Source organism: Sinocyclocheilus grahami, unplaced genomic scaffold (assembly GCF_001515645.1).
Source record: "Sinocyclocheilus grahami isolate Dianchi unplaced genomic scaffold, SAMN03320097.WGS_v1.1 scaffold174.1, whole genome shotgun sequence".
NCBI lineage: Eukaryota > Metazoa > Chordata > Actinopteri > Cypriniformes > Cyprinidae > Sinocyclocheilus > Sinocyclocheilus grahami.
In genome coordinates, this window is record NW_015505353.1 from 1270902 (window position 1) to 1293724 (window position 22823).

Consider the following 22823-nt stretch of genomic DNA (forward strand, 5'->3'; position numbering starts at 1 on the left):
CAAGAAGTAACACAATTATTAGAGTTCAGTGACTTGTAAGAGAGGCAGTTAGCGATTTGGAACTGTTAAGTCCACCAAAGTCTGTTTTATATTCTTTGTAGCCTGGTTTGCACATTTTTCTATCTGTATTCAAAAGTATTTTTAATAACATTTTAGGAGTGTTGGCCTCATGTCACTTCCTGGCCACGTCAGGGAGTGAAATCTAAACAATAGTCTTGTCTCAGAACTTCCTTACTCTTCCACTCCACTGATCTGAAATGCCTGGATAGGTGAAAACAATATGGCCGACACAGTCTAATGTAGCAAAGTGCTCTATGCTGCTCTAATGGAGAACCTTGTGTGCTTGTCTGGTAGTTTAATATGGATGAATTCAAACACACTTACAGATTCACAAATGAAAGCTGAAATGTTACTGAAATGTAATAGATATATTTCTAGTTGACCATGTTAACGGTACTATAAACAGTGAATCAGCATGCATTCGGCACATGCTTAAGCAACTCATTTGTATGGTTGGGGGAAAAAAAACAGTATTTTGTAGGCTCCTCAGTTCGGTTTATATAACTGCTTTAGTTTTTGTCTTCAGTGAAATGTTCAACTCTGTGTCTATTTATTATTAGTGATGTTCCAAGCAGTTTTACAAAAATGCAAAAACATTTACTTGAATTTTTATGATGAAATTGTACACCATCAACCATTTTATTGTACAAATTATTTCTGTATGATTTGTATTTAATCTTTATAGGTGCTAATAAAGACTTTTTTGTTCACATTTTATTGTGACAATCTGATAATGCAAAATGCGAAGTATCAATGTTCTTCTTTTCACCTGTTACTATGAGTAAGTATGACCCAATTATTGCATTTCAGATATTCAAATGTGTTTTAAGTTTAAAACCATCTCTAAAAACAGTTGTGACCACACTTTTTCATAGATATTCACTATTATTTGCTAGAAACTGCCTTGCAAAACTAATTTCTTAGCAATGAATTAAATCTGCTTTTTCATACATTTTGTCTATGCTTTTTAAATTAAATATATTCAAAATGTTAAAGCAAGTTGGCAATTTCTGTATTGTACATAACTACCGAAAAACAATTATGCTTTCATTCCCAGCTTTGAAGAACATAGACTAAGTAGCACATCAAAGCATGTCTTGTCAGAATAAAAAGCACATTTATTTTGAGGTCTTTATTTCTTTAAAAAGACACAAAGCAACACAAATTACTCCAGAAAATAAAAGTATTTGTCACAGATAAATGGAGGCAATCTCAGCCTGCTTTCTCAAGTACATGATCCTTTGCCTTACAGATGTACAGCAACACACACACTCTCAGTACTGCATACATACCCGCTAAAAGATGCTCAGTATATAGAAAAACTCATATCACACCATATGAACACACTACCAAAAAAACCACGCACATAAAATTTGCATTTATGATCTCCACAAACCTTAAACTTACATACAGGGAAGTCTACAAATTAAGACATTTATTAAGCAAATCTTTCTCTAATACAGTGAGTTTTCATGTACTTCATGTCTTTATAAATGTATAGCTCGATGCAAACAGGCAAAAAGAAAGAAGTCTTCAGGATCTTCTTAGTATCGTCCTGCAAAACACAAAAGTTTTATTAGAATGAGTCAACAATTAAAATGTCCATCACATGGTACATGATTCAGCGGGCTAACGGGTGAATAATGGGATTTCATAAGTAATGCACTCTAGAAGCTGTGGCTTATCAAGCAGGCAGGCATACATTTGGGCATATGTGGAAAATGTAGATTGCTCAAGACTTTTAAAATCCACTCACGTGGGCTGTATGAACGAGATCTTGAGCGAGACCTGTACCGGCTGTAATAAGGTGACGGAGAGCGCCTCCTGCTGTAAAAGACAATAAAGGATCAGAATTCACAAGAACTTCACAAACACTAGAAATGTTTTGACACGCTGCAGCATATATTCAGTGTTACCTGTATCTGTAATCATACTCGTCATAACGGTCGTATCGGTCATAGCCACGATCATAACACGAGTCTCGTCTACGGCCACCGCTGCTGCTGCTCCCGCCTCCATTACTAAAAGTGTCACATTTGAAGTGTTATTACAAACCACCCATACTAGTTCAGCTTATTTGTAAGAAAGAGGTTTTACTCACTGTGTGGGCCGACCCATGTAGATGCCTGGTGTGGGGGTGTGTGGACGTTTGGTGATGGAATAATCCACCCTGATGCGCCTTCCATCCAGCTCCATGCCATTAGCCCGCTCCATTGCCTATAGTGAAGAATAAATGGTCTTTTTAGACAGAATATACACTCACAGAGCATGCCATAACATTTGAATGCTCAAAGGTCTGAAAAACATTAATGAAAATGTCTTAATGTTTAAGGATTAAAGCGACAGTTAAAATGGAAATTCTGTCATTATTTACTTGTCCGAGTGTCACTCCAAATTGTTAGTTTTTATTAGCTGATGTATTAACTGATGTTAACAAATGAGAATTTAGTGTTACCAGACTTTTTTACTGAAAAATGTAGAATGATTAACTAACTGATCATTCAAACCGATGTGTGAAAATAACTAACATATTGAAAAGAATCATTTCAAAATAAACATTGTCACAAAATGGACCTTACTACTGCATTCAAGCAAGTTTTACTCAACATGAGTGCAATATGTAGCCAATTAAATATAAACTGTCATTTTCATGACTATTCAGGCCTGTAAATCACAAATTGCCTGATATTTCCAGATTTTACCTATACAAGTCAGTGTGTTCACTAGATTACAAAAGTGATCTGAAGTTGTCCTTAAGATGCCATTAAGGGAATCACTAAACCGCTTAGACCGTGAACTTGTGTTGACAGGTCATTTCCAGTTGGGGATGTACCTCTTTGGCATCATCGATGTGCTCATAGTAAACGAAGGCAAAACCGCGAGAGCGTCCCGTTCGCTGGTCGTAGACGACATTGACACCGGCTAAAGGGCCGTAACGTGAGAAGACCTCTCTCAGGTCGCGCTCCGTTGTGTACAGACTGAGACCAAACACACCCACACACGTGTTTGGGTCTGGATTGGCCTGAAAGAGGGACAGAGGTGTCAGCACTAGAACACAGGACAAAAGATTCAGAACACCAAAAACTGAACAATCGCCAAATAAAACACTGACTGTGAGACTAAAATTCTGCATTCAACACCATTGAACTACACGGAAACAATTTGTTACAATTTTTACACAAATATTGCTGATATATAAACATTACATAATCACATCTTTGATGAAACAAACTTATTTAGGGGAAAAAAAAGCATACACATTGTAATTTATTTCTTTATCTCCTGTTGTGAACCTTCAAATTTCATACCATAGAAAATATTTAAATGCAATGACATTACATAATTACTGGACGTGATGGAAAGCAGCTCAACATTCCTTTCGTATGTAATAAACAGTCTAGGCTCCTCAGTGTTCATTGTCACACCCCTCCAAAATATGGATGTACCGTTTTTCAGGAAATACTTCATTGCTTTCTCTGGTGGGGTGGCAAAATCAACATAACCACCTAATTCTCTGAAATTTCGCTGGGTAACTGTGTGACAGTATTTAATAACCCCTGTTAAAGAGATTTTAATGCAAAAACAACCATTACAGCTTTCCGTCCAACCAAAACATTTCTGAGGGCATCACAGTATGAATATGGCCATTGCATGAGCCGTCTGAAGCGCTTCAGTCACTGCAGGAAGACAAAGCGATTCTTAAAATGCAAAAGTCACCACATGGACCTCTTAACCCCTTTAAAAGGCAACATTGAGACTTGTTTGGTCTAGTGGTTATTCTTAAAAGGTTAAGAAAGGTCCACATACCCTGGCATCACCAGGATTGTGCGAGTCTTTTTTGGAGTCATGGCTGTATGAGCTCTGTTGATGTAATAAGAAGGAATGAAAGGGGTTATTAAAGACAGTCATGCTCGTCCCTGTGAGGCTGTGATGGAGGTTTGCATGCATTTTCTACAAAACAGAAACACACATTTAAGACTTGCAATTAAAACATCACTTTAAAAAACATGATCTTGATCTAAAGCAAAGTGTGTTGCGTTTTAAGTGTAGGTTTTAAAATCAGAGAAACTGGTCTACACTCTCAGAAAAAAAAAAGAAAAAAAAAAAAACATACAAAGCACGTTAACGGGCTGTACCCCCCCAAAAAAAGTACATCTTTGTGCCGTATTTACCCCTAAATGGTACATTTTGAAAAGGTACCGCCCCAGTGACAGTTTTGAACCCTTTTTTTCTGAGAATGTAGATGTCAAATCTTTTAGTTAAAAAATATGGTACCACATAACTCTATTAAAGTGATTTCTAGGGATAGTTCACCCAAAAATTATATTTCTGTTATTATTCACTCACCATCATGTTGTTACAAACCTTTATTATTTTAATGTTTGAAGCAGATGTCAAGTAGATGTAGAACGGAAAGATTTTAAAACAAGCAATTAATTTATAAATTTGTATGACCTTACCTTCACGCTGTGGAAATACAAACGGAAAGACAGAAGACAACGAGCAAAGTGCTGAAAAAGGCACGTCTGTAAGATATTTCTGCTGCAGGTATGACAAAGCTTTTTTCCCCCAAACTTTTGTGTTTATTAACAGTAACTGGAAGCATCTACAAATATTAAATTAATGAAACTATTAATGTTTTTTTTTGAGACTGCAGAAATTAAGAACAACATTTAGCCACTTGGCTAGGAACCACTGCTGTATACTGTCATGTATTCAAATAAAATGTAATAGAAATAAATATCAGATGGGTTTGCAATGATATGATGGTAAATAAACAATGACAATTTCATTTTTGAGTGAACTGTACTTTTAACAGCAGCTGCAGTAGTTTTGGTCCCTGTGAACTTTGACCCCTAACCCATGATACTCACCCTGCTGCCAGTATGTCTGCGGCGGTTAGACACGGGTGATGTGCTCTGGCTCCGTTTGCGTCGGTATTCAGGGCTGTAGGAGCGAGAACGGGACTTCTTCCGGTCGGAGTGAGACCGAGAGCGGCTATGGCGGCGATTTGAATGGCGACGAGAGTGAGACCTGGAAAGCACCAAAAACAGAGAGTGAGAAACGCAAAAGCAAGTTCATTTCTGTTTATCTATTGAGAAAGAAATAGCTTCATGACATTCAGCTAATGTTTGAACTGACCTGGACTTGGAGCGGGATCGGGATCCAGAACGTTTGGATGCTCGGGAAGGGCTGGGAGAGCCAGACCTGCTCTCCGTCTTGGGCTGGACAGGACTGCCCCGCTCCGATTTGGATGGAGAGCGGGATTCCTAACGTCACAGCAATGTGTTACAACATTTACAAGACGAACGTTCACAAAGCAAGCAAACCTACACACTCACACCACATTCATAAATCGCAGAAATCCAAACATTCACTTTATTACAGCTGTGGAGGAAAGTGTTAGAATTACTTAAATTATATCATGGAATAAAAAAAAAACGTTAACATTATCGATACATTTAAAAAAGTCATCACAGTTCCTTGTGATTTACTATGTCACCATAGTAAAGCTACAAACATGCAAAAAGACACTTGGAACACAAATTCTGCATTTACTTAACCTACGGACTCATTCATTCTTCTGTTTTCAGTATACGCTATTCCTCTCTCTCAGGCATTTTATTCTTCGGTCTTCATTTGTTCAGTTTTCATTTCTCTCTCCTTTTCATTTCTTCACCCCAATCTGAAACCTTTTCTTTTTCTGCTTTAGACACATAACGCGAGCGTGCTTCTATCTGACCGATCTTCCGTTCTTTTCTCCCCTTCCCACTTAACCGTCTGCTCTGTACACATTTTCTCTGTAAATGCCTTCTTTTATCTTGAATATTCTTCCACATTCTTGGCCTTAACTCTTCAAATCCTTCACGACCAATAACCTTAATGAAAAAAGAACATTCAGAGCAATTAAGATCAAGGGAAATTTAGGGGAAAAAAATGAAGTGAACCATTCAAATTCCACTACTCCTTTTGAAATATAGATGCTTGTTTGGTTACATAATCATATGGTATAAGAGAGAGAGGGCAAGGAAAGATCAGAAATGTTGGAAAGAGAAACCAAAAGTACTCAGGCTGCTATTGTGTGAATGCCAACTCTTGTTTAAACACATTAAAACACTTGTAAAGTAATTTCCTAATCAATATCTGCAGGTAAAAAAAAACAACAACTAAAAACGTTATATAAAAATACACGCTGCTGAAAATCCTTACCATATCCAACCCAGCAGCGTAAATTAATTACATTTATTTGACATTCAACATCGTAATGGACTAATCTAAACATCTAAAGTGACTAAATATTAAATGTTTAACGAGTTATTAAGCGTTAAGTATGTATCAGCTGATCTATCTACTCAGTTAAATTGTAAACAAACAAAAGAAAGAGGCAGTTAACGTTAGCTGTTCACTAATCGAGCATTACCGCAAAGAGAAAGAGAGAATATTTGAGGTAAACGCCAGAACGGTTTACACAAATATAATGCTTACCCTTGCTTCGAATTGTGGCTCCTCGACATCACTCATTTTTAAAGTATTAATGATTGACAAAAGCGTGAAAATGAAGATGTTCTTCCTCGACGACTTCCGCTCTTAACGTAACTGCAGAAAATGGCTGACCAGCTGAAGCGCGCGGTGAACTATGGGTGGAGGCTCAACAAATACGTCACATCCTCTTCAACATGTGGAGAGGATGTGACGTATTTGTTGAGCCTTAGACAGACAATTAGAAAAAAAAAACAGATAGAGAAGGTTTTGTAAGTATACACTAGCAAATTATCATTACAATTTATAGATTATAAATCAACATATCCAAAATAAAAAAAAGTTTATTGATAGATACTATAGATAGACAGAGAAGGCTTTGTGTTCAAGTATACACTTGCAAATTATATGATTATAAATGATAGATTATAAAATCAACATATCCAAAATAAAGTGTATTGATAGATAGCTGGGTAGATAGATAGATGATAATTAATGTTTTCAGCACTTGCATACACTGACACATCTGAAGTCCGGTACATGTTTTATTGTATGGATCGAGTTTGTCTGGTACAGTTCCTCCTGAAAGTTTAATGCTGCATTCAGTTTTGCTGGGATTCAGCTCCATGTACTAACAGCAACTGAGGTATATCCCCACCCCTTAAACAAATCAACCTGCTATAGAGACATCAATCAACTACTGACTGAGAGAATTCTTTGGATCAGCTCATTTCCTCCACAGTTCAATAGCTAATGCATAGCAACGCATGAAGTCTTAACAATTAAAAGGTGCTATGTGTAAACCTTCGCTCTGGAATCCATCTACGTGCACTACACACCGTTAGCTAGCTGTGGAGATAATGCTGTACATGGTCTTTTGCAGATACATTATGAAACACTCATCCGTATAAAAAAAAAATCGCATCCTATCACTCTCTCATCTTATATTCCATATTGCACATAAGTTATAAAATATACTTGTGATCCATGAATATAAGACAAAACAATCAAGCTGAAGCTCATGTGCACAATGTCTAAAAGCTGGAAAAATGTATAAATATATATCTGTATCTCAGTCTTTGCTGTAGTGATGCAGAAGATGTCCATAGCCACAGTCTGCTATTTCAAAGAGTGCGGCTTATGTGACCTGTCAGGTGATTGTGACAGGAAGTGCAGAGGGTTACTACGTCTCTCTGGCCGGTGGGCAGACAAATTTAGTTTGGTGGACCTGGAAACAGTGACTCTGCCAGCAAGGAGAGTGCCGGCACCAGCAGCAGGATGGGAGATGTTCTGTATGGAGGCATTCACAGCAGTCTCCACTTTCACCAAACGGCTGAGAATATCATCTAACAGCACAGCAATTGTCCTCTTCAAGTCAGCTTCAGCAGAACAAGAGATAAGGCAAGGATTAGTATTATGTTATTTCTAAACCTCTTTCTACCACACCCACCCTGAATGCTAAGCAGGCCATTCATTAACATACACTTCACAAAAAAAAATATATGTTTATATTTTATAAAAGAATGTAAAATAATTTAGATAACACTTTACAATAGGGTTTCATTTGTAAATATTTGACAACTACAAAGTTAACAAAATAAAACAGTATTTCTACAGCCCTCATTATTTTTTTGTTAATTTTTAAAATCAAAAGTGGTATAAACACTGGAGTTCATTATATTTGTTCACAGCACAAATATAATGTGAACTAACAATGAGCAATATATTTTTTTTATAACATTTGTAAGTGTTAGTTACTAAACATTTTTTTTTCATTTAAGAGCTTTTTTTCAAATGTATTAATCTTTGTTAATGTTAGTTGTTCATTACATTAACATTAAAATTGTATTTTAAATTACAAACGTTAATAAATGAAAACAAGATTAATAAATGTTGTAAATGTTTTAATTCTTAGTTCACGTTAGTTAACACATTAACTACTGTTAACAAATAAGACCTTATTGTAAAGTGTTACCAGAGAAGAAACATTTCAGCACTTTACAATAAGGTTAACTTCTTAATATTGGTTAATGCATTAGATATCATGAACTAACAATCAACAATAAAGTTAATTTTTAATTTCACTCATGTTCGTTAAGTTTTACATATACTAATACACATTTAACATTTTAAGTTGTGAAAATTAACATTAGTTAATGTTTTATGAACAAAAAAACATTAACATTTGTAAATGCTACAATAAAAATATTTTTCATTGTTCACGACAACTATTGCACTAACTAATGTAAATGTATTGAAACTTGTTGTAAAATGTAAAGAAATTTATAAGCTCAGGTAACAAGTTAAAACTGCACAATTTTGTTTGGTTAAAATACACATGATAACCTTTGCTATAGACATCAATTTCGGTCATTTCATCACACAAAATTATTGTTTGACTTTTGTGAAAGTCATATGGACTATTTTTATGATACATTTGTTATGCCTTTTAGCATTATAAAACAGCAGACAAGTTAGGAACGACGGGAGGGTGGTTAAATAATGAATAGAATAATAAATTCTTACCATATCCTGCCATGGAGGTGCCATGGGGCCCTGAAGGGTTCTGGTTCTCCTCGCTAAGCACTTTGACATAGCGATGGCTGAGCTCGAGGATCTGTTGGCGGAGCTCTGCGCTGCTCTGGCGCTGTGGTTGTGTGATGGTGTAGTGAAGCAGCAGCAGACACCAGGCCAGGCCGAAGACCACCAGAAACACACTCAGTCTGTGAGACATGCTCCTACGCAGCAGACAGCCCAGCATGGCAATGCTGCAGGTCTGATGGGACCCGGGTTAAGGGGATGGGGTGGGGACAGGTTTATAAGAGGGTGTCAGGTTCAGGGCTGGGAATAATTAAGTCATGAAAAAGCAGAGTGGAGGTTAAAATTAGGAATGGGCAGAAGATTCTGTAATAAGGTCACTGATGCATTTGTTTAGCCGTTTTGACTAGGAAATTAACAGCATGGAAGCAATTGTCTATTGCTGAATTGGCGTCAGGTGCAAGATGTACCTGTAAAATACAACACACAAGCAGAAATTTGTGAGATTAATCATATTAAATAGTTGTAGTTGCAGTTAATATGCAAAGTCTAAGATTTCAGTTTGTATGAATAAATTACATTTCCATTGTTAAGTGAATAGAAGCCGTGTCATCACTCTTTTTCTCAGTGGTCATAGTGCTATTCTCCAACCAATCACAAATCACTCAATGAGACGGTGCTTTAGATAAATTAATAATGCAGGAGGGAGAAATGACCACTTATGACCAAATATGACCAATCATCACATCCCCACAGAAACAGCAAAACAATATTAGTGAAGTTAAAATGTAATATGCATATTGATAATATTAGTCAAGATGAAATCAATCTTGTGACTGTTATTATCAAAGACTGACCAAAGTACAAGGGATTTACACTGTGTGCTCCACCCTGTCAAACTATTGTTTTCAGCTGAAAAGCTGTCAAAGTATAGTCACATGAAATTTAAGATGGGAATCACAGCACAGATCTGGGTTAAAGCTCTGAGGTCAGACATATCATGTCTTTGCTGAAAAGATCGTGATTATTAGTTAAACAATGTTAGAGAGTTGACTCAGTTTTACTGTTGATGCCATCATAAAGCTGCTGTAATGATACTGTCTTGGAGAAAAGGTTAGCATTAACAGAAAAACAGGACCTGATATTAGGCATGCAGTATAAGCAAATATATATAAAACCAAACAGCTTTCAGCATTCTGGCTGAACTCATATCATGCGTCTACACATGCTTGTTTGATCTTTTTTACTCGGTTCTCAAGGTCTGCAGACTGATATTAAGCAGCTCAACGAAATCAACTGTACGACTGCACACCTATCTCTCTTTAAGACAGGGCCGAGTTTGAAAGGTAACGTTATTGAACAGCCTGATGAAACTGCTACGGTAACATTGCTAATATAGAAATTACCTTAAATACTTTGGTCAAGATGACAGATTTGTAGACTCCACATTGTTGACATCTTCTTAGCACGTTTGCTATCTTAAAAAATCAGTAATATTAAAACAATATTCAAACTGCAGCATAACTTCAAAGCAAGCGTCTCTGTATTAAGTAAGAAGCTAATTATTTTAGAGGTAACGCCTTAAAATAAATGCCAGATTATCATTCGGAGCCACCTGGTGTGGTGAAACTAGGAACTAATACAGAAAATTGTTCAGTAGTATTTCCCTGTGGTGACCACACGAGCTATTGCGTACGACGTCACGACACGCACCAGCGGTGTCCGGTTGTGAATGAATTGTTCTTTTGGGTCGAATCTTTTCAATGAAGACAATTGTATGGGCCTGCGTATTTTCTGGAATGTTTTATAGTATATAATTTTTCCCCTAAATATATGAATTATGACAGTGCGACCGAGCAAACTACGTCATAAAATAAGAATCACTGAATCTTTTTTAGAAAAGAACTGTTTGAAGGAAACGATTCTCTGATATGAGTCTGACTCACGGCACTCACGTAAAAGTCCATAGGCAGCATGGGAAATGTAGTTCACAGGTACAAACGTAGTCGAGATACATTAAAATGGTTGTGAGTGTGTATTAGATATTACTGATTGGATTTTTACATTTAGGGAAAACTGATCACTGTTGTTTCGTCGTTGCCTAGAAACACAGACGTCAAGAGCAACCTTCATTACAAACTTGTTTATATTAACAGACAAAACTACGAAAAAAGAGTCACAATCACAAGTGGAATGGAAAAGATATTTGTCGACAAACACACAACCACTGCATTGGAGGTCTATTTAGAATATAGAAGGTGGGTTTGTTTGGGGATATCGATGTTACTAACGTCTATTCACGTGGTCAATGCAAAAAAAAAAATATTTCTTTATTTTTTTTTGTACATCCATTGTAGCTGAAGCTTGGCATGTTTGAAAACGTGTAATTCTCTATCACTGAATATCCTTTTTTGCAAAGGATTGTTGGGGAAGATGATGGAGGGAGGCTGTTTTCAGAGGAAGAGTACAAGAAATACAAAGAGACAGTGGTGCCAAGAAGAATACAGAACCGGCTTTATGTCAGTTTTGGCGTCCTGGGACAGATAGACTGCAAACTCATTGGACCAGAGACACCTTGCTTCTGTACACACAGGTATAGATCACCAGTAATATACATTATTGATGTATACACACGTACACAAACTGATTCTTCAATAATTCTATTTCGTTCTCAGGTATAAACAACATTGCACAGACTTTGAGGTGTTGCCAAAGGAAAGGCCTACACTCTTGTAGGTTGTCAATGTGTATCTTATAAATACGTTCATATCAATGGTTCTAAGGCAGTACGCTGCCAATGCAAACACACAACCACTGAGCACAGTGAAACTATAGGGCACCAGTGCAAGAAATGTGAGTTTTGCACCATTGCATCCCCTATTATTAATTGAAAGCTTACATAATTCATCATGTTACACATAAGCATTTAATAAAACATAAAAACTTGTTTACTTCCAGGCACTCACTGCACTGGCTATCAAAGTCCATTTACCTGCGGATGTGGTCAGCCTGGATATGCCCATGTGATGCTGGTTGAAACCAGGGAAGAGCCCATGGCACGGGGTCATCCGGTGGGCAGAGCTGTTCCTTATGTGGCTATGGGAGGCTTAACTGGGTTCAGCTCACTGGAGGACGGCTACCTGAGACTGGATCCAAGTGGCATAGGCAATACATGTGAACAGCACACACAATAGGCTTCGTGTCTCCTAACAGTTGTGCCACAACAAACATAATGTTAGCATTAGGTTAGCACACACCTTTAGAGTCAACATTACCGTTATTTAATTATATATTACATTTTAATGCTTTCTGTTTAGCCAGAGAGCTAATTCTTAATATTTGTGTTTTGCTGTTTTGTCATAAATTGTGAAACGTAATCGCAGCACAAATTTTTATCAAGATTTTTATCAAGAAATCATATTTATTTTTTAAATATGCCACAATGTTTTTTTTCCCGTTTTTCATTTAGTATTAAGAATTTAGTTGAGTTAATTATCAATGCGCCATAATTAAATTTTTTTATAAATACATTTAATAAATAACTGTAATAATTGAAAACATTGAATAATATTTTTATTTAGTTTTTCATTTAGTATTAAGAATTTAGTTGAGTTAATTGTCAATGCTTCATGCTACAAAAAATTTTCAAAAACAAATATCTAAACAAAAATTGATAAAAATACTCATGTGATTCATGTATCTGACCGATACTTTTGGCTCAAAATGTATATGAATATAAAAGGAATTTGTATATTAGGTCTGTAACTTTTTACCATTTCTATTTTTAATGATCTTTTTTGAATTTCGCTTGCAGTGTAAAAAATATTTATGTTTAAATTGATTTAAATTTGTAAAATTAATGATAGTTTCCACTTTTGACCAGCAGAGGTCAGTAGTGATACACATGCCTCTGCTTCACTTCACCTGCATTGACTTGATTGTGTGAGAGAGATGTGTCGTTGTTTTCAATGAATTGGCTTTAAGTTGCTCTTCTCTACTTGCTAATGTTCAGAACAATAATAGCAATTAATGGAGTTAATTAAAAGAATGTTTGTGCTCCATCTATGAGACAGAGGGCTGCGTGCTCTGTGAACTCCGCAGGCTCTGTGGCTCGCACTCAATCGCTTTCTATTCAAGAAGCAGAAAGAAAGAAGAAACAATTTCACCACTAATCATTGGTACAGTTCGGTACCAATGGTTTGCTGTATGTGCTGGGCACATGTGTGTGTGTGTGTGTGTGTGTGTGTTGAATCTCAGAATATATTTGAATGTGCTGCTCTGTTTTTGTATATGTGAATGTTTCATGACTCATCCTAAGCTCCTCAAGATTCCATTAGATTGGATTCGTTACGACTTCCTCTTTATATGTTCATACACTCTTCCTCTGTTCTGATATGCATCTCCACTCAATTGCTCTCGAGAACATCTGTCTGTCTCATGAAATGCGCAATTGCGAGTGTGTGTGACCTGCGAGACTTGCTTTTGGTGACGTCGGTGATGAAAAAGAGACCAAACACAGACTCTTCTCATTACCACACTTGAAATAAAACACGCGGCTCATTGGTGGATTCATCACCACCAACACTCTGAAAATACCTCGCTGATTTATTTAGGAGTCTCTTTTGTACTGCCGCTCTTTGCCTGGTCCTCTATTTATATTAAGCCTCATTTAGATGGTATTATATTATGCACACTGCGCCCGTCTACCTTTTCAATGATATCTTTAATTCATTCCCTCTCTTTTGCCCCCCTCCTCCAAATCCCTCAGCTTCAAATCTTTAGTTACACAGAAATCAGTTAAAGACAGTGAGAGCAGGAGAAAACATAGTATAAAGTGGGTCTAAGTTCACTGGTTGGCTGATGTTCACTGTCTGCAGTGTCGTACATTCACTTTAAAAACAAAAGGTTCCTCAGAAGAATAGTTCACCCTGCAAAAAAACCAGAAAAAAACATCATCATTTACTCACTTTCATGTCATTCCAAACCATACGACTTAATTTCTCCTATCAGACCGCATAAGACGCAGAATGTCCAGTCAGATCTATTGCATACATTTTAAGTGAGTGGTGACTAGGGGTGCAACAATAAAGTTAGCTTGGCAAGGTTCAATACCTCGGTTTTTTTAACCACGGTTTTCGGTTCGGTTCTGATGGCTTGGCACATCAGAGAGTTTTTTTTTGCGGTTTTAAAATGTGATTATTAAAACAAATTAAAGGGGTCATATGATATTGCTAAAAAGAACGTTATTTTGTGTATTTGGTGTAATGAAATGTGTTTATGCAGTTTAAGGTTAAAAAAACACATTATTTTCCACATACACTCTTAAAAATAAAGGTGCTTCACGATGCCATAGAAGAACCATTTTTGGTTCCACAAAGAACCATTCAGTCAAAGGTTCTTTAAAGAACCATCTCTTTCTTAACTTATTTATAATCTGAAGAACCTTCTTTCGCCACAAAGAACCTTTTAAGAAAGGTTCTTCAGATGTTAAAGGTTATTTCTGGAACCATTTAGACAAAAAGGTTCTTCTATGGCATCGTGAAGCACCTTTATTTTTAAGAGTGTACTGTGCATTATTGTTTCTCCTCTATGCCCCGCCTTTCTGAAACGCGTTATGATTGGTGCGTTATGATTGGCCGAATACCTCAAGCGTGTGACGGAAATGTTACGCCCCTACTATATTGTGATGATGCCCTGTCAGGCTGGAGCCATGATTCAAAAACATTAAAACCCATTATAAACGAGGCATTCGTTGCATCCAGTGCGGACATAATGACAGATTATAATGACTTACTGTGCGTTCACACCGCCGGCGGCGAGAGCGTCAAAGTGACCGGAAGACATTCATTTTCAATGTGAGCGGGCGGCGAAAGGCGGCGAGGAGCGGCGCGGCGAGGAGCGGCGCGGCGCGTCTTGGCCGGCGAGGGCGTCAAGGAGAGTTGAAAACAGTTTAACTTTATGGTAATGAACTATGACGCTGTTGGGCGGCAACCAATCGGAATGTAGAATTCCTCCGCTTGAGAGGGTCCCAGAGAACAGCCTAGAGTGAGCAGAGGCCGGGGGCTAGAGTGAGCAGAGGTGGGTGGGCTTGAGAACGGCACGTCCGGTAAATTCGACGAAGTAGGCTTGCGGCAACCACATATGACGACCCCGGGCTGGACTCCACTTCGTCCACGGTGAAAGCCGATCCGGCGATCCACAGCGCAAAGTTGTAGTATTTCCTCAGCAACCAGCACGAATCAGCTCCAGGCATGACGAAGCAGATATCGTCCTCTTTTGGAAGACCAAACAAAGTAGTTTCGCTTTCACAATGAAACACACAGCGCCTTCACTATATGGCGGCAGCAACAACAATACTACAGCGAGAATAAAAGTGTAGCGAATCAGCTCATGGGGAAATATGAATAATTAACCGCCAGTGAGGGGGAGTTAGATATTATTTGTTAAATATAACAAAAAGTTGTGTGTCTGATTGGTCCAAATGCTACAAAGTTACGCCTTCTTTCTTTGCGTGAACATTTGGGCGACGTTATGCAAATCTTCCCACATTGTGACGAAGATATGTGGTGGCGTGTTAGGGCGTGATTCTCACTATTAACTAGTTGCTTATTACCATGCATATTACTAGCATATTGGCTGTTTATTAGTACTTATAAAACACATATTAATGCCTTATTCTGCATGTCCATATTTTAGAACCCTTAATCCCATACATAAACTTAACAACTATCTTAATAACAATTAATATGCAGCAAATTAGGAGTTTATTGAGGCAAAAGTCGTAGTTGATAGTTAGTTAACAGTGAGAATTGGTCTCCAAACTAAAGTGTGACCATGATATTAATAGTAATTAGATTTTGATTTAGAACCCTTGAATATGCTTAAATTGTTCTTTGTTTTGGGGTTTAATTTCCTGCAACTGTTTATTACAGAACCTTAAAATCACCCTAATCTGGTTCATTTAGGACCATTTGTCATTGGAGACTTAAATTTAAATTAATTCAAGTATAGTGAAGTCTAATTTTGTATTTAAATTGATCAAAGAAAATGTATTATTAAGAAATACAGCAAAAATGCCTTGAGGGTTTCTTGATACTTGCTTAAAAGTAATTTTATCATTTAGATAGTCACTTTGGGCCCTTTTTGGAGCCCATGTAGCTGCTTGGCTGCTATAATGAATTGCATTGAAAGTTCAAATATCTATTTTTCAATCAAATGAACTCAAAACAAGTGATTTGTTGGTGGTAGATTGCTTAATTAATTACACCCATGCACACAAACACACTCGTAAACACACATACATGCAGCGTTCCACAATAATGAAACTCTTGCTTTGTCCTGCTTCCTTCTATATGCTTCTTTAATTAAAAAAAAAGAATGAAAGAAGGAATTGAAAAGGCTCTTTGAACTCATAAAAAATGCATCACCAGAAAAATGAGAAGCAACCGTTTATTAACAAAATATAAAATTACCATCCGACGGAGGTTTTGAATGACGACGTAGAGGAAAATCAGGACAGGATTACATATAAAGGAGCTGGTGTAAATATTTAATTAATCTGATTAGATTCAGCAGATCTGCGGCACTAAAGTGATTCACATTGAAATCAGATTAATTCCCTTCCTTGCTGTGATACAGTGCATGAATTTTAATTCTGAGCTGAAACGAGCAAGTAATCGCAGTAGTGATTAAGACAACCATACGCTATTGTGCCATTTTTTTGAATAACCCAGGTTTGTCAGAGATCATGAACTGATGTGATTCAGATTATTGATGTGGATTTATTTGTCTGACACGCAGGTGTCCACGGGAAGTTTTAAACATGCAAACAATCGACAAACACACACCTGTGTCCAAAGAGAACACCGGATTAAGCTAGCAGAAGGGATGATGTTTGACCTGAATGGTGACACATCGGTTTAGTGTTAGTGTTTGATGATGGTGCATTTGAGTGTGTGTGTGTGTGTGTGTGTGTTGATATCAACTCTGATGCCTAACTTCACAGATGCTTTGGTGTCATAATGCCTTCAACAAGCCATCGCTGTATTAATTATGACCTTACTGACCTTAATCTAAAGACAAGACACAATGAAATCACTTGCATTTCAAATGCAATGCCATGGAAACTTGCATTTCCTTGCCATGGAAACCTTTCTGAGGTCTTTAGAGCAACTGATGTACTGCTATCGCAGTCACTATGGTGCTGTGATTGACAAGCGTTTGGGGAGGAACATAAGAGAGTGGAAAATAAGCTGAAAAATATTCACCCCTATGTTAGGTTATAGCTCAGATTCGTCACGTGAAGCAGCTGTCAATCAATGATATATTTAAAAAAGTATGTTACTGTATTAGTTTAACTCATTCTGCAAACTTGCTATGGGAAGTCAGGAACTGTCCAACAAACTATGAATCATAGGCACTTCTTGATTCTGTTCAGACTTTATTAATAGTCTGTTTATATTACACTGAATTGCATTGAAGCCTCGTAAAATGTTGCCTCTTCTCGGTCTCTCATAAGCCTGACAGATTGCCGCAAAATTGTTAGAGTCTATATTGTGTGATGTTGAAAAGAACAACATCAATTACCCTGAATCAAAGCAGTGAGACCTAAAAGTGTGTCAAGACAATTGCTTTTTCAATTTCTTTGTTAAAAAGCTTGAAAATCGACGCTGGAACTGCATTGTGGCCGTGACTCGAGGTGCTTCTGTTGCTCTCCAATCCTTTATTCAGTGGTGCTTTGAAGGATTGAAAAAGGAGGAGGAGGAGGAGGAGTGAGGGAGCAGAGATGAAGACTGTGGGATTGGTGGCGTTATTTATTCAAGCCGAGCCCATGAGTGTGAAGGGGGAGACAAAAGCGAGTGTGGAATCATGCAGCTGTGCAAAATCAATAAGGGTTTGCTTGACAGTAATAAAAGATAATCTCTGTCGTTTGTGCATCAAAACACTCTGATTTGCCCTCATACTGCATCCACACTCTCTTAAATACCCTCAGACACATGACTGCACTTTGAAGACCAGCCGCCAAGGACAGATTGTGGTCCTGCGAGGCCCCTGGGACCCAAAGTCATCCTCTGGTCACAGTTGTGAGATGTATTTGTATTAATAAATTAATAAGTTGTATAAATAAGCATAATTCTTGAAGAATCTGCAATATTTTCAGCCTTTTATGAGAAAAATTAGAAAAAAATTGTACAAATAAAAGAAAAAAAGTTTAATCAATTAAAATAATTATAATTGTTTCTTATATTTAGTACTTGCTTCAATAAGCTGCATATCATATGTTTGCATATATTCCACAAGACAAAATAATAACTTCTTTTACACAAATTATACTGTTTAAAAATAATAAGGCAGACATTCTAGACTGTTATCAACAGACTACGCTGTTTTCAAAGCTTGCAGCAATATTTTGTGATTTTTTGTTTTGTTTTTGGTATTTCTTGCAACAGATATTTACATATATTCTACAAGACAAAATAACCAATTTTACACAAAAGTAAGGATCTGCAAACATTTGAAAAGTATAATGAATTCAGTAATTTGTTTCGTAAAATATTTGTGCTGCTATATCTGCTATGTCAAATAGCTTCATAAGTGCAGCACTTTAAAAAACACAACTTTAATGATCCCTCAAATTTTTAAAAGATATCTTGGCAATTCTGAAAGAGGTGTGTAAAATTAGAATAGTAAATAACAAGAAATTACACCATAGATATAAAGAGTCAAAACTGGGAGATATATAGTGCTAATTATCAGAATAAACATTTTGCATCTAATAAACTGCTAAAGAAATAACAAAGCACTGTTGGTGCTATATGGACAACATTTCTAATTTCTTCATTTATTTCACATTGCGGCAGAAGTCACTGGCACTGGTTCAGTGAGTTATCTGTATTTGCCAACCACCATGACTCAAATGCAGGAATGGACAGAGTCAAATAACAATTAGGATGAGAGAACAAAAAACAGACCGTTTTATAAAAACAAAAGAAAGTTACAAAACAGTGAAGTTCCATGTTTTAATAGACATTGTAAAACCGCTCTGAGAAAGAGATAAGGAGAAAGAGAGGAAGAGGTGGAAAAAGTGAGAAAAGACAATTAGTGTTTGAGTGCAGCGAAATTAGTTTGACGGTCTTATCTCAGGACTCGTTCAGCTTTTAGCTCTTTTCTTTAACTTAAAGGCTTTTATGTAACATGTTTAAGTAGTCAGATACAATGAGCAGAAGAAGAAACAATAATTACACATAGTGAGCCAGACATTTTTTGTGAGTGAATACAACCATATTTTTTTCCCAGACAACCAGCCTTTCCTTTAGGCAGGCCCATTGCGTGTGTGTGTGTGTGTGTGTGTGTGTGTGTGTGTGTGTCTTTATACAAAACTGAGTTAGAGTCAGTTAAAGCTGAGTAACTGACATTTCAAATACAATATTTTAAGTCACTTTGTCTTTCTTTGTGACAACGAAAATGCTTCAAAACAAAGCCACAACAGAACCATTACAACACTGAGCAGTAGTGGCATTTCATTTATGAACAATTCAGAGTTTTTGAACGAATTGGTTGTATGAATAATTCAATGACACTAATAAAACATGTCTTTCATTCCTGTATAATTCAGCGCCTTCAAAGTAGTCGTTGAATGAAAGAGTCAATAACTCAGTTAAAAGTGGGGTAAGCGATTTTTCAAAAACGCTTTAGAAAACTGATTCGGGCAGAGTAGGAAAACAAACTTGTAGCCAATCAGCAGTAAGGGGCGTGTCTACTCATGATGTGGAGGAAAGAGGGTTCAGATCACAGGACGGACATTAGCCGAGCCGAGCGACAGAAAGATAGAGATGGCGGATAAAAAACAAAAGAGGAAAACGTCTGCGGAACAAAAGAAGGCTTAAGGCAATAAGGCAAGAAGTAGGACCTGTGTAAATATCGGATCAGCTTTCCAGCGCTGGAGAGAACTCAAGGAGCGGAAGATCTGCGATCGGACGCCGAGGTTGCTTCGTTTCTTCTCGATAGGCGAGTAACACTGTGTCTGCGTCGCAACACCTAAAGTGTGTCTAGTACACTGGACGCGACAAAGCGACCGTTGAAAATCATTAGAAATTTGTGTCAAGACGTCATGAATAGAACACAGCAGCAGTTTTCTGTTGGGGATTTGTCGTGTCGTGCCGCGCCGCATCCAGTGTAGACCATAGGTATATATATATATATATATATATATATATACACACACACACACATATACACATCTATGGTGTAGACAGCATCACTGATTATAATGGTTGCAAGGGATTGAAGTACAGTGTGTTCAATTCATGTGCGTTCAGTTCATTGTACGGTTGTTTAAACATACCAATTGTTCAGCTGATGAAACATCTTTTTGAAAGAAAAAATAGTGGACAAAAACTCCATAAAACAGTTTTGAAAGTTGTGAGTGAAAAATATGTGATGTTACAACTTTATACAATGCAAGCCATTGCAAATCTATCCGTCACAGCCACGTTTTCATACAGTAGCCTACATGTTAAATTCAGTATGGCGTCTAACCTGAAAAGGGTCTATTACACCACTGAAATTCTATGGGAAATTGGGAAATTGTGAAATTGTTGGCTGATGAAGTTCTTAATTGAAATTAACATGATTATGGCTTGAATATACAGAAATGTTTATGTATAGGAATATAGGAATGATGGAAAAACATCATGTTCCCAGTTTACCTGCTTTCTTGACAGACATTATTGGATTGGCAGCTCAAAGACATGATTTTATGGGTCAGACAGAGACGCAGGAGGTTTCATTAAAGTTATATCTCACCTTTGTGACTGACCTGGAGACTCTGACCCTCTGGCTTTGCACAAGCCTGAAGGCAAAGATCTGGAGGTGACAGATGGCACCACAGCACCAGTATTTCTGTGGTTCACTTCTGTCCTTTATTTTCTTGAAAAGATTGCTTCTTAAAATGTACACACATACACACGCTTATCATTTTAGTTAAATACATTTTTTTCCCCCTACGGTTGAATAAGCTTATGAAACACAATAATTACAGGCACATTATTTTCTAGGAAATTTGTTCTGACATAATGTGGCCATTTAAATGCTACTTCTTTTAACTCTATTTTTTAACAGCAGATTTAAACCGCAAACTCAAAATGCATGTTTAAGGCTATTATCATGCAGTTACCTCAAAATAATAAGGCAGACAGAACATTTTATAGTGTTATCAATAGACTACGCTGTTATGTTTTCAAAGCATACTGTAGTATTTTGGGAAAAAAAAGGGCAGGAAACATGTTTTCACCCAAAAATGAAAATTAGCCCATAAATTACTCACCCTCAAGTCATCCTAGGTGTATATGACTTTCTTCTTGCAGACGGATCCAATCTGAGTTATATTAAATATTGTCTTTGTTCTTTCAAGCTGTTTCATGGCACTCAGCAAGTGTTGCATGCTTCAATCCAAAACAAGTTAAATTAAAAGCACCCGTCCATAAAAAAAGTGTCTCACACGGCTGAGTAACACTGTGTCTGCGTCGCAACACCTAAAGTGTGTCTAGTACACTGGACGCGACAAAGCGACCGTTGAAAATCATTAGAAATTTGTGTCAAGACGTCATGAATAGAACACAGCAGCAGTTTTCTGTTGGGGATTTGTCGTGTCGTGCCGCGCCGCATCCAGTGTAGACCATAGATATGTATATATATCTATGGTGTAGACAGCATCACTGACTATAATGAGTTCCATAGTATTTTGTCGTGTCGCGCCGCGCCACTCGCGTCTGTTTTTTTTTTTACAGGAATGAAAATGAGGTTGCAAGGGATTGAAGTACAGTGTGTTCAATTCATGTGCGTTCAGTTCATTGTACGGTTGTTTAAACATACCAATTGTTCAGCTGATGAAACATCTTTTTGAAAGAAAAAATAGTGGACAAAAACTCCATAAAACAGTTTTGAAAGTTGTGAGTGAAAAATATGTGATGTTACAACTTTATACAATGCAAGCCATTGCAAATCTATCCGTCACAGCCACGTTTTCATACAGTAGCCTACATGTTAAATTCAGTATGGCGTCTAACCTGAAAAGGGTCTATTACACCACTGAAATTCTATGGGAAATTGGGAAATTGTTGGCTATGATGCTGATGAAGTTCTTAATTGAAATTAACATGATTATGGCTTGAATATACAGAAATGTTTATGTATAGGAATGAACAGGTGATGGAAAAACATCATGTTCCCAGTTTACCTGCTTTCTTGACAGACATTATTGGATTGGCAGCTCAAAGACATGATTTTATGGGTCAGACAGAGACGCAGGAGGTTTCATTAAAGTTATATCTCACCTTTGTGACTGACCTGGAGACTCTGACCCTCTGGCTTTGCACAAGCCTGAAGGCAAAGATCTGGAGGTGACAGATGGCACCACAGCACCAGTATTTCTGTGGTTCACTTCTGTCCTTTATTTTCTTGAAAAGATTGCTTCTTAAAATGTACACACATACACACGCTTATCATTTTAGTTAAATACATTTTTTTCCCCCTACGGTTGAATAAGCTTATGAAACACAATAATTACAGGCACATTATTTTCTAGGAAATTTGTTCTGACATAATGTGGCCATTTAAATGCTACTTCTTTTAACTCTATTTTTTAACAGCAGATTTAAACCGCAAACTCAAAATGCATGTTTAAGGCTATTATCATGCAGTTACCTCAAAATAATAAGGCAGACAGAACATTTTATAGTGTTATC

At 37.1% G+C, this 22823-nt stretch overlaps 2 protein-coding genes and 1 pseudogene across 7 annotated transcripts; 1 reads left to right on the top strand and 2 right to left on the bottom strand.

Annotated features, from left to right (window-relative positions):
- Nucleotides 1-1464: 1464 nt before the first annotated feature.
- tra2a (transformer 2 alpha homolog) lies at nucleotides 1465-6695 on the bottom strand. 3 transcript variants are annotated; one of them, XM_016283412.1, is made up of 10 exons: nucleotides 6547-6695; nucleotides 5629-5939; nucleotides 5203-5330; nucleotides 4935-5094; nucleotides 3868-3921; nucleotides 2894-3082; nucleotides 2162-2277; nucleotides 1977-2081; nucleotides 1817-1887; nucleotides 1465-1615 (listed from the first exon to the last, which is right to left on the bottom strand). In XM_016283412.1, the coding sequence occupies exons 2-10, from the start codon at nucleotides 5638-5640 to the stop codon at nucleotides 1605-1607; spliced, it is 846 nt and encodes a 281-aa protein (XP_016138898.1). In that variant the 5' UTR covers nucleotides 5641-5939; nucleotides 6547-6695; the 3' UTR covers nucleotides 1465-1604. The 3 variants fall into 3 exon arrangements, with proteins under 3 accessions (XP_016138898.1, XP_016138897.1, XP_016138896.1); XM_016283411.1 differs by lacking the exon at nucleotides 5629-5939 and having other exon boundaries at nucleotides 1817-1884; XM_016283410.1 differs by lacking the exon at nucleotides 5629-5939 and having other exon boundaries at nucleotides 6547-6694.
- Nucleotides 6696-6989: 294 nt separating this feature from the next.
- Nucleotides 6990-12142, bottom strand: LOC107593617 (coiled-coil domain-containing protein 126-like). Of its 4 annotated transcripts, none has more exons than XM_016283415.1 (3): nucleotides 12071-12142; nucleotides 9067-9548; nucleotides 6990-7919 (listed from the first exon to the last, which is right to left on the bottom strand). In XM_016283415.1, exons 2-3 carry the CDS (start codon nucleotides 9299-9301, stop codon nucleotides 7660-7662), a joined length of 495 nt encoding a protein of 164 aa, XP_016138901.1. In that variant the 5' UTR covers nucleotides 9302-9548; nucleotides 12071-12142; the 3' UTR covers nucleotides 6990-7659. The 4 variants fall into 4 exon arrangements, with proteins under 4 accessions (XP_016138901.1, XP_016138903.1, XP_016138902.1 ...); XM_016283417.1 differs by having other exon boundaries at nucleotides 9067-9381; nucleotides 12071-12132; XM_016283416.1 differs by lacking the exon at nucleotides 12071-12142 and adding an exon at nucleotides 10485-10778 and having other exon boundaries at nucleotides 9067-9381.
- On the top strand, nucleotides 11085-12377 carry LOC107593616 (protein FAM221A-like; annotated as a pseudogene).
- The last annotated feature ends 10446 nt before the right edge of the window (nucleotides 12378-22823 follow it).